The sequence below is a fragment of the Balaenoptera physalus genome, assembly GCF_965194825.1.
Source record: "Balaenoptera physalus genome assembly, chromosome: 1".
Taxonomy (NCBI): Eukaryota; Metazoa; Chordata; class Mammalia; order Artiodactyla; family Balaenopteridae; genus Balaenoptera; species Balaenoptera physalus.
In genome coordinates, this window is record NC_138882.1 from 29,399,252 (window position 1) to 29,412,460 (window position 13,209).

Below are 13,209 nucleotides of genomic sequence, written 5' to 3' on the forward strand. Positions count from 1 at the left end.
TTACAAATGAAAACTGTCCTTTTATAATCCTGCAACTTTAGCCTCCACCTCATTAGTGGTTAATTAAAATGAGATATAGCACTAAAAGACAAATATTACGAATATTTCTACACACGTTATTCATTTACAAGGGATATTATAATCTTATTATTCCTATAGTGTTCTTTCTCTCTAGAATATTAAAATGTAATTTTTAAATAACTCAGAGACTCTTCCTTACTGTATTTTTCCAGTTAGTCCAAAATGTTATGCTGGCAGATGCTACAGAATAACAGAAAAGGTATATAATAATGCTAGTGAGCATGCCAATATGATACCTTTTTAAAGAAGTCATATAATATATCAGAAAAGGAAAGTTCTGTGTTGGTTAGTAATCCTAGATCTTCAGTTCCTGATAGAAAGGATTTTTAATTCCACTATCAGGCACGCCCCCAACTGGATGGAATGAAATATCAACAGTTTCATTATTTGTACATGTTAACAAGGAAAATTCTTCTGAAAATTTAAAACTTGTTAGAACACTTTGAATATAGTGATACAAAAGCATAATTTGATTTTGGTTGTTTAGATTTTAATTTAATGCCAGGGATTTCAGTTACAACTTGAAAAACTTTTTGTACTAAATTTCATTATCACTTTCATTTTCAATACTTGTCCCAATTGTCTTTGCATCATTTGCATAGAAGAGTTGATTGGGTTGAAAGGGAGATATGTTGGAAAATACGGTAAAAAGTGTTGAACTAGAAATATATTTCAAAAAAATTTACTTAGGGCTACCCACTTTTAAACCATAGTGATTTCTTTAAAATAATGGCACTGAGAACTCAGTCTTATTTTAATTGAATAGATTTCTCAACCTGCTTTCACTGAATAAAAAGAATGAAAGTGTTCAATGTTCTGTACTATAACAAAATTAGAAAATCAAAAGTCAGCCTATTAGAACTGCCTCTCTAAAAACTTTATCCACGTTGTCAATTAAAATTGAAGTATCTACATGATCTCAACAAAGATATAATGTAAAACATCTGTTCAAACTGAAATTGAAGTAAGTAGCAGTTTTTTTCCTAACATTTCCAATTTTACTGTATTTAGGTTTCCTGAGCAAACGTATTCATGGTTATCTTAGTTAAAACTGGTTTCACTCTGCCAACGATCAATTTGATTGACATATTTACATATCAACTCATCTCATCTCACAAATTTTAAACTTTTTCACTTAAAATTGGATTCAAGTTGGCAACTTTAAAGAACTTTATGTACATATATTTTAGGTTCAAAATGAACATTAGAACATTTTCTTTTACTTTTGTAAGTAATAGATACACATATCCAAATGTATATTTATGACCTGTCAGATTGTAATTTCATATGCATGCAGTTGTATTCTCACAATTTCATGTGAAAGGTGATAATTTTAGGCAACTGTAGATGAAATTCTTTTAACAGTATAAATTGGATCATTCCATTAGTTAGAAACAATATAATAGAAATAAATGACTTAGGAATAAAACCACAACCATTTCAGAAAAAAAAAACATTAGTTATGTCTTTAATTGCTGTAGTTACGCTTGTATCAAATCTTACCTGATCTTTAATTTCAAGATCCCTTTTAGTTTTTGTTCTGTACTCTCTGTGCTCCTTTTCTGCCTCATCCTTCTCCATTTTGGTTTTATTCAATTGATAGCGCATTTCTCCACACACCTGTTAGATTATAAAAACTAGATCAATAGCTGCTGGAATCTACCAGGCAAGGCCTGCAATTAGATCTTTTGGTGCCCCCTAGAGGTCATATAAATAAAATACAATAGAACTTTCCTAAGAATGGCATTTTCTATTAGCATATTCAATATATTTTGTTAAGATGTGGAGGCAATATCAGATGTTATTGAGTCTTACAATTTCAAATGACAGATAAAGAAATGCATAACCAGGGAATTTAAGTGATATATACAAGATTTTTCATGTAAAATAATAGTTTCAATTGCATATTATCATCTAAAATGCACTATCATCTTGCTTTTAACTAGGTAAAATTATTAATTAAAATATTAAGCTATGTCATTATTCATTCAAATTGTCATGGTTATATAGACACTCTATATTAAAAACTTTCCTTTAAACTCTTTATCAGTTAGGCTTTTATTTAAGGAAATTTATAAAGGTATTTTTCTCTCTGCTAATAGACTATATTATCAATATTTAGGAGTAGAGTATTACCCAGCCTGTATTTACCGTAGGCTTTGCAGATTATGTCAATCTTACCATGCACAATACTATGTATTTAAATTAAGAAAGTTAAAAGTCATAGACTGCAAGTAAGCCCACTCTGCTTTTAAAATAACTATGGCATTCAACATAAAAGGAAAATATACATGTAAGTGAAATGACTTTAACATATTGTTAAATAATAAACACACTCAGTATCTTAAAATTGCATATCATTCTTTATATAATCTTTTTTTTCAATCCAGGGCATCTACAGACAGATAAATACATTTGGAAAATACAATTAGCAGATAAATCTAAATAAAGAAGTTATGAACTTTTGAGATAACTGAGAACTTGTAGAGAGATCAAGTAATACACACATCTGCTAAGTCAGCTTCTAAGTTACAAATACAAGTTTTTAAAAATCATGTATCATCTAATGGCTATATCTGCTTGAGACTTTGCAATTTTGGTAGTTCTCCAAAAATGATCATTAGAATTTTAGAAATTAGTTTCATCATTATTGAAGTATTAGAATCTTATAAAACCTATATGCATTTCCTATGTTCAAATAAAAAATACGTTAAAAATAAACTAATCTGTGTTCAAAAATTATAGTGACAAGAGAGAAGTCAGTAAGCTTCTCCCCAGTGACCCTCAAAAGGCTAAAAAAAAGAATAAAATTACACAAATTGTATCTGAAATTCAAATACCTTCAATGTGCAAGAGTTAATCCTTCCCCTTTCAAAAATATTAGTAATTCACAAAAAGTTACTAAAGCTAAATAAAATTAAAAAATTAAGAATTACAGAAAAAAAATAGAAGAGCCCTAATTGACTTTCTTCACTATTCCAATCTATTTGATTTACATATGGGAATAAAATTTAAAGACCCCAATTATAATACCAGAACATAACAGTTATACAACCATGGTGTTTAAAACCCAACACCGGTACAAAATTATTATACATAATAAATATCTAAGCATTAGGTCCTGTTTAAAATGACTGTACCCCTTAATTTTATTTTTAAAGTTTCCTCGCCTCACTAATTTCAGTTTAAAATGCATTTGCTAAGTTTATCTGTAACACTTAAATTTCATCTAAAATAAATGAGCAAATTAAATTTAACTAGAATTATATTATTCCAGGGTTGGAAGCAGGCTTAAGGCACTCCTCTGATGCTTGAGTCCTTTTGGACAGTTCTAAAGACAAGTAATCATTCTTTACTGTACCATATTTCAACAGAAAGTTCTCTCCTTATAATGAACTGAAAATCCTCATCATAGCTTCCACCTATCAATCCAGGTTAACCATTTCCATCTCTCTGCATCAGTTCCCTTACTTCTACCCCTACCTCCACACAAACACATCAATTATATTGGCAAATATGATATTTTAAGCTTCTACATTAGCTAGCTTGAATTTTAGAAAGCAAATGAAGAACTATATAAATTCAAGGAAAAAAAAGAAAAAATAGGCTTCCTTTCCTAATATATATTAAAGTTAATTTAAATTACTGAGTTATAAAACAATAATGGCATTAAAAATGTGTCCAAATATAGGAAAATATGTTGAGAAGCAAAATGCAGTATGAAATGGGTATGCATTTTAATAAAATTATCTGTGTATGTATTGATGAAAAATAAATTGATTTAATTTATTACATCATGCATGTCCATATTTAGTTACTTAGTTTTAAAGCAATGATTACTGAAATCTACACAGATTTCTACTGTTTCTTAAACATGTACCTTAGCCAGTTAAGACCATTAAGCATTTTAGTTCTTGGTTCACAAGTTTGTGATGCCCATAGTGCAGACACGGTGATACCACAGTGTAAAGTATAAATTTAAGGACCAACAGAATAAGTTGTAGTATTAGAATCTTGATTTTAGAGAACAAGTCTGAAAGGAATGAGAGATGGAGAATTATGTTAAGCACACTTTTCATGTTATAAATAAATACATGTCTTTTAGTATTATTGTGAAGACCAAACTTATGCAAAAAATTACTCCTAGTTGACTAACTCAGATGTACAAGTTTTATCAAGTATTCAATAATTAAAGTAATAAAACTTGTTTATTTACAAGTCTGTCTCAGCAACTTAATCCTTAAGCTCTTTGAGGACATGATTTGTGTCTAATTCATCTTTGTATTTGCAGCACCCAGAAAAGGGCCTGCTGATAATAAGTAAATGTTTGCTGAATGACTGTTATGTGGACCTTAATTATCTTGAAATAACAAAATTTTTATACTCCAGACTTCTTTTTGAGCTTTTTACACTAGGAAAAAATTTTCAACTAAAATATTTAAGTAATTAGTAAACTAAAATCTCTCTTTGTACCTTTGTGACATCCATTTCCCGGGAAGTAAGCTGGTTTTGAATTTCCTCTAGTTGATTAACAGCTGAAATCTTCTCTCTTGTAATCTTTTCCACCTGAGCCTCCAGTTGGGCAATACTCTGAGATAGGGTCAACATCTGTACGAGGAAATAAAAGTCCTAAATGATAATGTCATTTGACAAAAATATTTTAAATATCTTGAATTATTAAAGTCTCAGCATGGCCACTGGGCTCTCTCTGTAAGGCATTTCTCTGTGGATTGGGTATCTCTATTGCTCTGCATTCTCAATTCATCTCCCTTGACTATCACCTCACGTAGTTACTTTTCTTTTTTTTCTGGTGGTGAGAACTTTTAAGATTTGCTCTCTTAGCTACTTTCAAATACACAGTACAGTACTGTTAACTATAGTCACCATGCTTTTTAAATATTAAAAATAGAATCAATCAGCAGATATTTATTAAGAAACTTCCATATGCTATACTAACCCTGTAAGAATACCGAAGTTTTAATGTCCTTTAAGAATTTCTAACCACCTTATAAAGATATGCCCAATATCTGAAAAATTCAATAAGAATATAAAATAGTATTTTTAAAAAACACAAAGTATTTTAGTAATTTTGTACTATGGTAGACACAAGAATAAAGGTGCTGAATTTATCCTCCATGTTAAAATATATTTCAAATTTTCTTGATATATTATTTATCACCTAAAATTATTTACATGCACAGTACTTAACACATCACACTCTTTTTAGTTGTCTGTTTCCTCATTAGACGAAGTTCCTCAAGAGCATGTTCCTCAAGAGGTATATGTTTAATGTTTGATGAATGAATGAATCATTAGAATAAATGGTTTTTCTGAGGGACTCTATGGATATCAGGTTCTTAGTTTTTCTTCCCAGGGTCAGAAATGTTTTCTAGACCTTAGACTTAACCTTTATAGTTTTTGGTTTGCAATTACATTTTACTCTGCTCCAGTAGGTCAAACTTTTCTAAGCTATTAATTTCTCATTTGTATTAGCAGTTTTAAAGTGATGAAGAAATGCTACCTTGCCCCAGATCAAAATATATGGGATAGCTATCAGTTTTTAATCAGCTAAAATAAAAACTGATAACAAATTTGAAATAATATTTGAAATCTATCATTGTACACTAACATGGGTGTGAATTCAGTTTTACAACTGAAATCAATAACTAAAATTTTGTAATAAAAATCAAGATTACCTTTGTCAACTAATTAAAATTAACAACATGAAAATAATGAGCCCTAGTAGCTATTTTCTAATTTAGACGGTAGATGTATTAATTAACATTCCTGGGGATTGTGGAGAATTGTACATTTAACTTATGGCTGTTTACATGTCCTTCTTTCATCAAGAGATTGGCTACAAATCTAATTTGCACATAAAATTACTTTTACTAATACCAAGCTACAAACTATCCTTATGCAGATTACAATCTGAAAAAAAAATTAAGGTCAAAAGAAGTTAAATGTAACAAATCAAAAATATTAATTGAATTTTCTTAATTTAAAAATTCAAGTTCATGAGTAAGCATATTGTGAATACGTAATTATAGCTTTTCTGGAACCATACAACCATAACAAACTTTAATTATCAGCTACTAAAAACCATATATTACTTATTTATGTGGATCTATGGTAAACATATTAATATTATGTGGTTTTTTTGAAGTAAAGGGGCAGACATTTATTTTGCTAATGGTAAATTCTGAGTCAGTTTCTATAGCATGTAACAAATCATACACCTTCCATATGATTCCTTCCCTCTGCCACCCATCACTTCATTCCTCTGCCCACTACCTGTCTGCTCCCTTCTGTCACCCACTTCTCAAGGCCTCCCCTCCTGTTGTCACACCTTCTTTTTCCCCATGCCCACCATCTGGAAGTCAACATTACACTGCAGGAGCTTCTCCATCCACATCTGTTGCAGGGGCAGAAGTAACAAGACAGCTGCAACACTGCTGGATGTCCAGGGTGTTGACATCAGATAAGTCCTTTAAACTTTGACAGGGGCAAGCGAGAGACAAGGACACCCAGGATGGGAGAGCTTGATAGAAATCTCTACACTAAAGCAGTCCCTAGTGTACTGAACGTGGTATAAAGTGGCATTCCTCATTAAAAAGGTACAAGAATTAAAGATTCTAGCAATGGGCTTATCAAGGGAACCAACTGAGAAAATTCACAAACCACAGGGGGCATTCAATAAATAGATGATTGAAGGACTGATTGAACGAACAAACTTAGTGGTTTAGTGCAACCAAAGACCATTACTGATGCCAACAGGCAAACTCACAGCAAGTACTGTTCATGGGGGAATGATTCAAAATCTGTCTAGGTAGAAGGCATCTGCTCTCCTAGAGCTTCCCACACAAATGAAATTTTTAAGCAGTAAGAAGAAAGGAAAGAAGAAAAATAATAAAAAGAAGGAAAGAAAATCTACAAGTCTCACGAGCATTCCTACCACTAGGAAAGCAGGGATGTCTGCTCCAGCACTAAGCATGAGAACTTACAACGTTATGATTAATTGTTCAGACTCCCTATTAAATTAACTTCCTGTGCTAGGCAGTGTGATAATTTTCTCTTTTAATTCCCTTTGGAAAGGAATGTATTGGATTAACTTTCAGTTGAAAAAATGAAAACTTAAGTAATGTTCCCAAGTTCATTCAAGCTAATAAATAAAAAGTAAAGCTGGACTTTATATTAAAATTTGTCTGCTTTTACTAACACAAAGGTCCAAGAAATCTACGCAATAGAGCTAATTCTCTCTTTCACTAGAGTAAGAATAATAGCCACAAGCTAAAATTGTTAAAGGGTCTAACCTAAGCCAGGTATTATATTAGGTACTTTCAAAACATTATCTCATTTAATCCTATCAATTCCTTGAGTAGATCAACCAAGGATCTACTACTCTGAAATTTGGAGAGGTTAAATGAATTGTTCAAGGTCACATAAAGGTCAAATTGGATTCAACACTAAATCCTTTTACTTCAGAGCTTCTTTCTGCCATTTTCTGTGAGAGTACTTGCTTCAGTGCTAGGATCACTTTCAGCTCTTTATTCATACATCTTTATTTAGGGCAGGATCTTCAGATTAAATGTCAAATAAGGCTTAATGGAGGCAAAAAGAAAAAAAGGACTCAGACTCAGAAATGCATTGTAGCACTTCCCTGGTGGCACAGTGGTTAAGAATCCGCCTGCCAGTGCAGGGGACATGGGTCCGATCCCTGGTGGGGGAATATACCACATGCCACAGAGCAACTAAGCCCATGAGGCATAACTACTGAGCCGGCACTCTAGAGCCCGCGAGCCACAACTACTGAGCCCACGTGCCACAACTACTGAAGCCCACGCGCCTAGAGCCTGTGCTCCGCAACGAGAGAAGGCACTGCAATGAGAAGCCCGCACACCGTAACAAAGAGTAGCCCCCGCTCACCACAACTAGAGAAAGCCCGCATGCAGCAATGAAGACCCAATGCGGCCAAAAATAAATAAATGAATAAATAAATTAAAAAAAAAAGAAATGCATTGTATTTCTGTTGCCACTTTCATTCATGAAATAATTATCAGTTTAAGAAAGTTATACATAAAAGCACCTGGAATATTCCCTGGCACAGTTCAGACTTCCTTTATTTCTTCTTATCAGGAATTCTCATCAACATATTTTTACATAGTAGAACTACTCAGCAAGGCAAAAGTTTCCACTAAACAACCCAGGAAAAAAGTCTCCTAGGCATGAACGGTAGCTGATCTTTGCTCTTGATGCCATTCATTCTCTCTCTCAAAGCTCAGTTTGCAACTTTACCTCCCTCCATACCTTACTCATGTTGGTACATCTCCCCCACACTCTGCATTTCTAAATCCTGTCTGTTTTTTTGAAGCTCAGTTAAAATGCCACCTTCTCCACCAAGTGTTCCGTGATCTCTTGCAGACAGAAATCTGTTCTGATCCTCTGAACTCTCAGTATTTTAGTCATGCCTTTCCAATGGCATGGGGCCTTCTTCCTTCCATTTGTATTCCCCTTGTATTCATTCAATAAATATATACTGAACACATTTTATGTGGGAGGAATGTGGCAATAAGGCAATAAGGATGTTAACAAACCATATATGCAAGGGAATCATAGTAAATTAGGGGAGATAATTCAATAAGACTTTGCAATAAATTGAGTTATAGAAGCCCATAGGAGGGGCTCCCAAAAATTTATCATTGGGAGACTGTGAGAAGAGGTGGTATCGAGAACTCTGAAGGATCAGTCAGAGAGGCCAGAGGAAGATTCCTCTAGGCAGTGGGGGTGAGGTGGGGGGTGTGGGGATGGGAAGGGAGGGGCAAAGCCCTGAAAAATCCTGAAATGAAAAAATAGTATGGCAGACTGGCATGTTTGCACATTTGAGGAAGTGCAAGTAGATCAGTATGGTGGTAATACAAGGAAGAAAAGAGAAGGGAGATGAGACTGGAGAACGAGAGAGAGGGAAAAAATGTACAATCTTTATGCTATAGTAAAAGATCCTAAATTTTATCCAAGGGGTTATAGAGAGACAAGAAAGGATTTTAAAGCAAGAGACTGACATATTGACGTGTTCATTTTAGAAAGATCATCCTTGGATCTTTGGGTAAGAGAACAGATAAGGAGGTGAGACCAGAAGCAAGGGGCTTCTACCACTTGGGGCTGCAGGAATCACCCAAGGATAAGATATGGAGAGCAGTGGGATGGAGAGACAGGGCAATGTAAAATCAGTAGGGGCCTGAAACTCTATAACTTGGTGACTTGATGTACAGGGTGAGGGAGAAGGAGGAAACAAGGATGACAGCAAGATTTCTGAGTTGGGCAAATGGATGAATGAATAGTAGTTCTACTATGAGAGGGAAGATGGGAAGTGAAGCTGGTTTGGGAGCTCACTAGAGAGCTAAAGATTTAGGAATCAATACCATATATATGAAATTAAAGCCACAGTAGTGCTAAAGACATCTAAATCTAAAGCTCTCTGCTAAACTCTAGAACCTCCTATCAAGGTGCTTTCTGGATGTGTCTCCTTCATTATCTCAAAGGCACCTTAAACTCAGAGTAACCTAAAAGGCACACATCATCATTCTCCCAAATCAAGAATATGATTCAGAGAAATCAAAGAAACAGAACCTTTTAAGGAGAATAGGAACGAAAAAATATTCACTAAAAATAGCACAAGGAGGTCTCCAGTGAACACAGCAATGGTAATTTCATTGGCTATGGGCACAGAAGCTGAAATGTAATGGGCTGAAGAGTGAATGAGCGGTAAGAAAATGAAGACAACATGTATGGACAAATCTTTCAAGAAACTTGACTATTAAGGGGAAGAGTAAGGAGGGATATGGAATTACTAAGGTGGCTTCCAGCCTTGGCCGCACATTGGAATCACCTGGACAATTTTTTAAAATACTGACCCTTAGATCCTACCCTCAGATATTCCCCCATAATTCGTTTGGGATGCAGATTGGGCAATGAGAGTTTTGGAACTTCTGTGTAGCCAAGATTGAGAATGACTGGATTAGAAGAAAGATTGTTTCTTTCAACAGGTGAGAGAAATTTGAGACTATTTTCCTGGTGATAAGGAAAAGGCTATAGTGAAGGACAAAGGTTGAAGATTCAGAAGAGAGTGGGGAACTAATGGAAATAGGTCCCTGAGGTGGTGGAAGAGGATGGGATTCAGAGCAAGAGGAACGGATTAGGATTAAGTCACTCCCATTCTGACGTGGTTGCAGTACAGGTAAAATTTTACTTTAGGCAGAGGTGGGGGGGAGATAAATAAGGTGATTACCATGTAATGGCTGTCAACTTTCTTTGCTAGGTAAGTAAGGCTCTCTGCCGAGAATGAGGGGAGAGTTGGTAGGGTAGAGAATTTGAGGGGAATAAAAGTGATTTGAAATAGTCCTTGAAAAATGTGTCTTAGATACCAACACTTCCCACCTAGACTATTATAATTACCTCCCACCTGATCTCCAGGGGTTTATTCTGGTCCTCCTTCAAATCTATTGACAGATAATTTTTCTCAGATATAAATGGGATCATGACACTGCCCAATTTACTGCCATTCAATGGTTTCCCTTCACTTTTGGATAACATTTAAAACCTTTCACATGCATTTTAAGACCATTCATGATTTGGTCCTTGCATACTTCTCCAAACTCATCTTCCACTACTCTGGCCCTTACTTCCTATGCTCCAGTCACCTGAGCCCTCTCTAAATTCCTAGAAAGTATGATGCTTTCTAGCTTCAGAGCCTTGGGAGTGTTGTTTTCCTGGGTCTGAAACTCTTCCCCTCAATTCTTCACCTGACCACTCCTACTCAACTCTTTTGAGCCTCATTTGCAAAACCTCTTTCTTAGGAAAGTCTTCCATGACTGCCCAGACTAAGTTATAGTTGCCTGTTACACATTCTCATGGTACTCTATACCGTACCTTCATGCCTTTACCATAGTGGTAAAAACTCATTTGTGGAAGTATGTGTTTAATGTCTACCTCTCCCACAAGTCTATAAACTTCATGAGGTAACTGCATTGGTCCTGTGACTACCACATTCCCAGGACCTCCAATTAATATCTGTTGAATCCTGAATGAACGGGAGAGAGAGGAATGCATAGGAGGACTGCTAGAAAGCACCAACAGAATGGTGGACATTGAACCATAAGTGTATGGTGGTGTCATCTGCAAGATTATAGGATTTTTCTTCACTAGCTGAGATCACCAATCCAGGTCAGAGAATGTAGATAATTAGATTGACCTATAAGTAGGTTTTGACAGGCACAATTTTTTTAAAAAGATAAGAAAACAAGAGAGTTTACCTTGGCTCAGGTAAGGTAAGACTTAAAACTCACTGGGCAGAATTTGTGATTTTTCTCTTTATATAGCCTTAGGCTTACACACTGCCTTGCACACGGCAGATACTCAGTAGATATTTGCTGAATGAGTTAATTACCACATGTTTAAGACAGCATGTAGGGTATAAACTGTGAGCCTGCTTTGAAAAAACAGAACATGTAACCATTGTTTGGGTTACTTCAGGGACCACATCTTGCTCAATTTTACTTAACTGTAGCAACTTTAAAGCTAGGTTCCACTAAACTCTGTATTCTAGTTTGTTACTGTTTTTCAAACACTGCCCATCTCATGTTATCTGTTCCTTTTGCCTCTAATTTCTCCCTTCCATGTATTCATCTGGTTATAGTCATTATTCATCATGTAATTTGTTAGAACCTATTTTGTACAGAGTATATCTTCACTTTTTTTTTTGGTTACTTGGTTTCTTACAAGTGTTTTACCTTCTTAAAGTCTAATTTAGGAGTGGGGGATGAAATGGGGGAGTCATCTCTCCTTGATTTAACCAAGCTTGAAGTAGAATGTGGATATCTGCAGAGCACCTGCTCTCCTCTGACAAACAGAAAGGGAATCAAACAGAATGGCAGGATTAGAGTAAATTTCACATTTTCCTATCATGAAATCTAATTGATTATTTTCTTTGGAAAGGTCAGAGAATATAACTTTTATTGAGAAACACATTGAAGAATAGAAAATTTTTATGAACTCTAAGTTATAAGCAACTTGACTACTTAAATGGTTTAAACATGTAAGATCATTCGAGGGAGGCTCAAGAGGGAGGTGATATGGGGATATATGTATACTTATAGCTGATTCACTTTGTTGTACAACAGAAACTAACACAACATTGTAAAGCAATTATATTCCAATAAAGATATTAAAAAAATTTTTTAAATAAACATCATTCAAGAATTGCAGCCTGTAGACTCATCAATTACATCACCACATTTCTTCTGCAATGTCGATAACAAATTGAACCCTTTAAATACCTTTGAGCCCATGTCCTCTCTTTCTTTTGCTATTTCTCTTTTCATCATCTCTTTCTCAAAGGCTCTTTTTTCTTGCTGAGATGCGAGTTCTTTCTCAAGCCGCTCTGTCTGCCTCTCCAGTTCATTCTTCAACTGTTCGCACTGGATTAAAGCCTGCCAGAATAAGACAGAGTGAAATGGGACCTTAGAATTTAGAAGAAATAAGGGGGAAATGAGACAATTAAGCTTTGATTTTATTTAAAATAGTTACAACTCTCTGTAAAGTTAAAGTAAAGAATATTTTTATATTTGTTTGTCGACACCACTTACTGATTCATATGTTACATGTATTCAAATTTTACATGTATTCAAATGTTGTATTTATTCACGTATTTCAGTTTGCACAATTAAGGCTATATTAACTAATCAACTAAGAAAATTCAGGTAACAAACCTTGATAAGGGCCACAGAGGAGTCTGAATTTTATAAAAGGGGATCAGAAAAACCAAGTGTTCTAGTATTTTCAATTATATATCATGTTTATACTACAAGAAATATATAAGTATCTAATTTAACTGAGTTTTCATCTGGACATGGTTAAAAATTATTTGTACTCTAAATGATAAACAGATCAAAATTTTAAGATGAGATGTATTTATCATTACATACAGGCATTTATTGTTTAACATTATATAATAACTGAGTTTCCTTAAATATAAGTAAGATAAGATTTGGTTCACTCTCCTTACACACATAACTAAAGTAAAAATTAGGTAATAATCAAGTTTAGATAAGGAAAGGCTCAAAACAGCATTTA

General features: G+C 34.3%; 1 protein-coding gene across 11 annotated transcripts in view; it reads right to left on the reverse strand.

The window, feature by feature from the left end:
• The window catches only part of SDCCAG8 (SHH signaling and ciliogenesis regulator SDCCAG8), a 263,302-nt gene that overhangs the window by 167,680 nt on the left and 82,413 nt on the right, over window positions 1-13,209 (reverse strand). For all 11 annotated transcript variants that reach the window (XM_082470278.1, XM_082470276.1, XM_082470274.1 and 8 more), the window contains 3 exons: window positions 12,414-12,566; window positions 4,555-4,689; window positions 1,585-1,701 (listed from right to left, as the gene is read on the reverse strand). In XM_082470278.1, coding sequence (XP_082326404.1) covers window positions 1,585-1,701; window positions 4,555-4,689; window positions 12,414-12,566 — 405 coding nt within the window. The remainder of the gene's footprint in view (window positions 1-1,584; window positions 1,702-4,554; window positions 4,690-12,413; window positions 12,567-13,209) is intronic.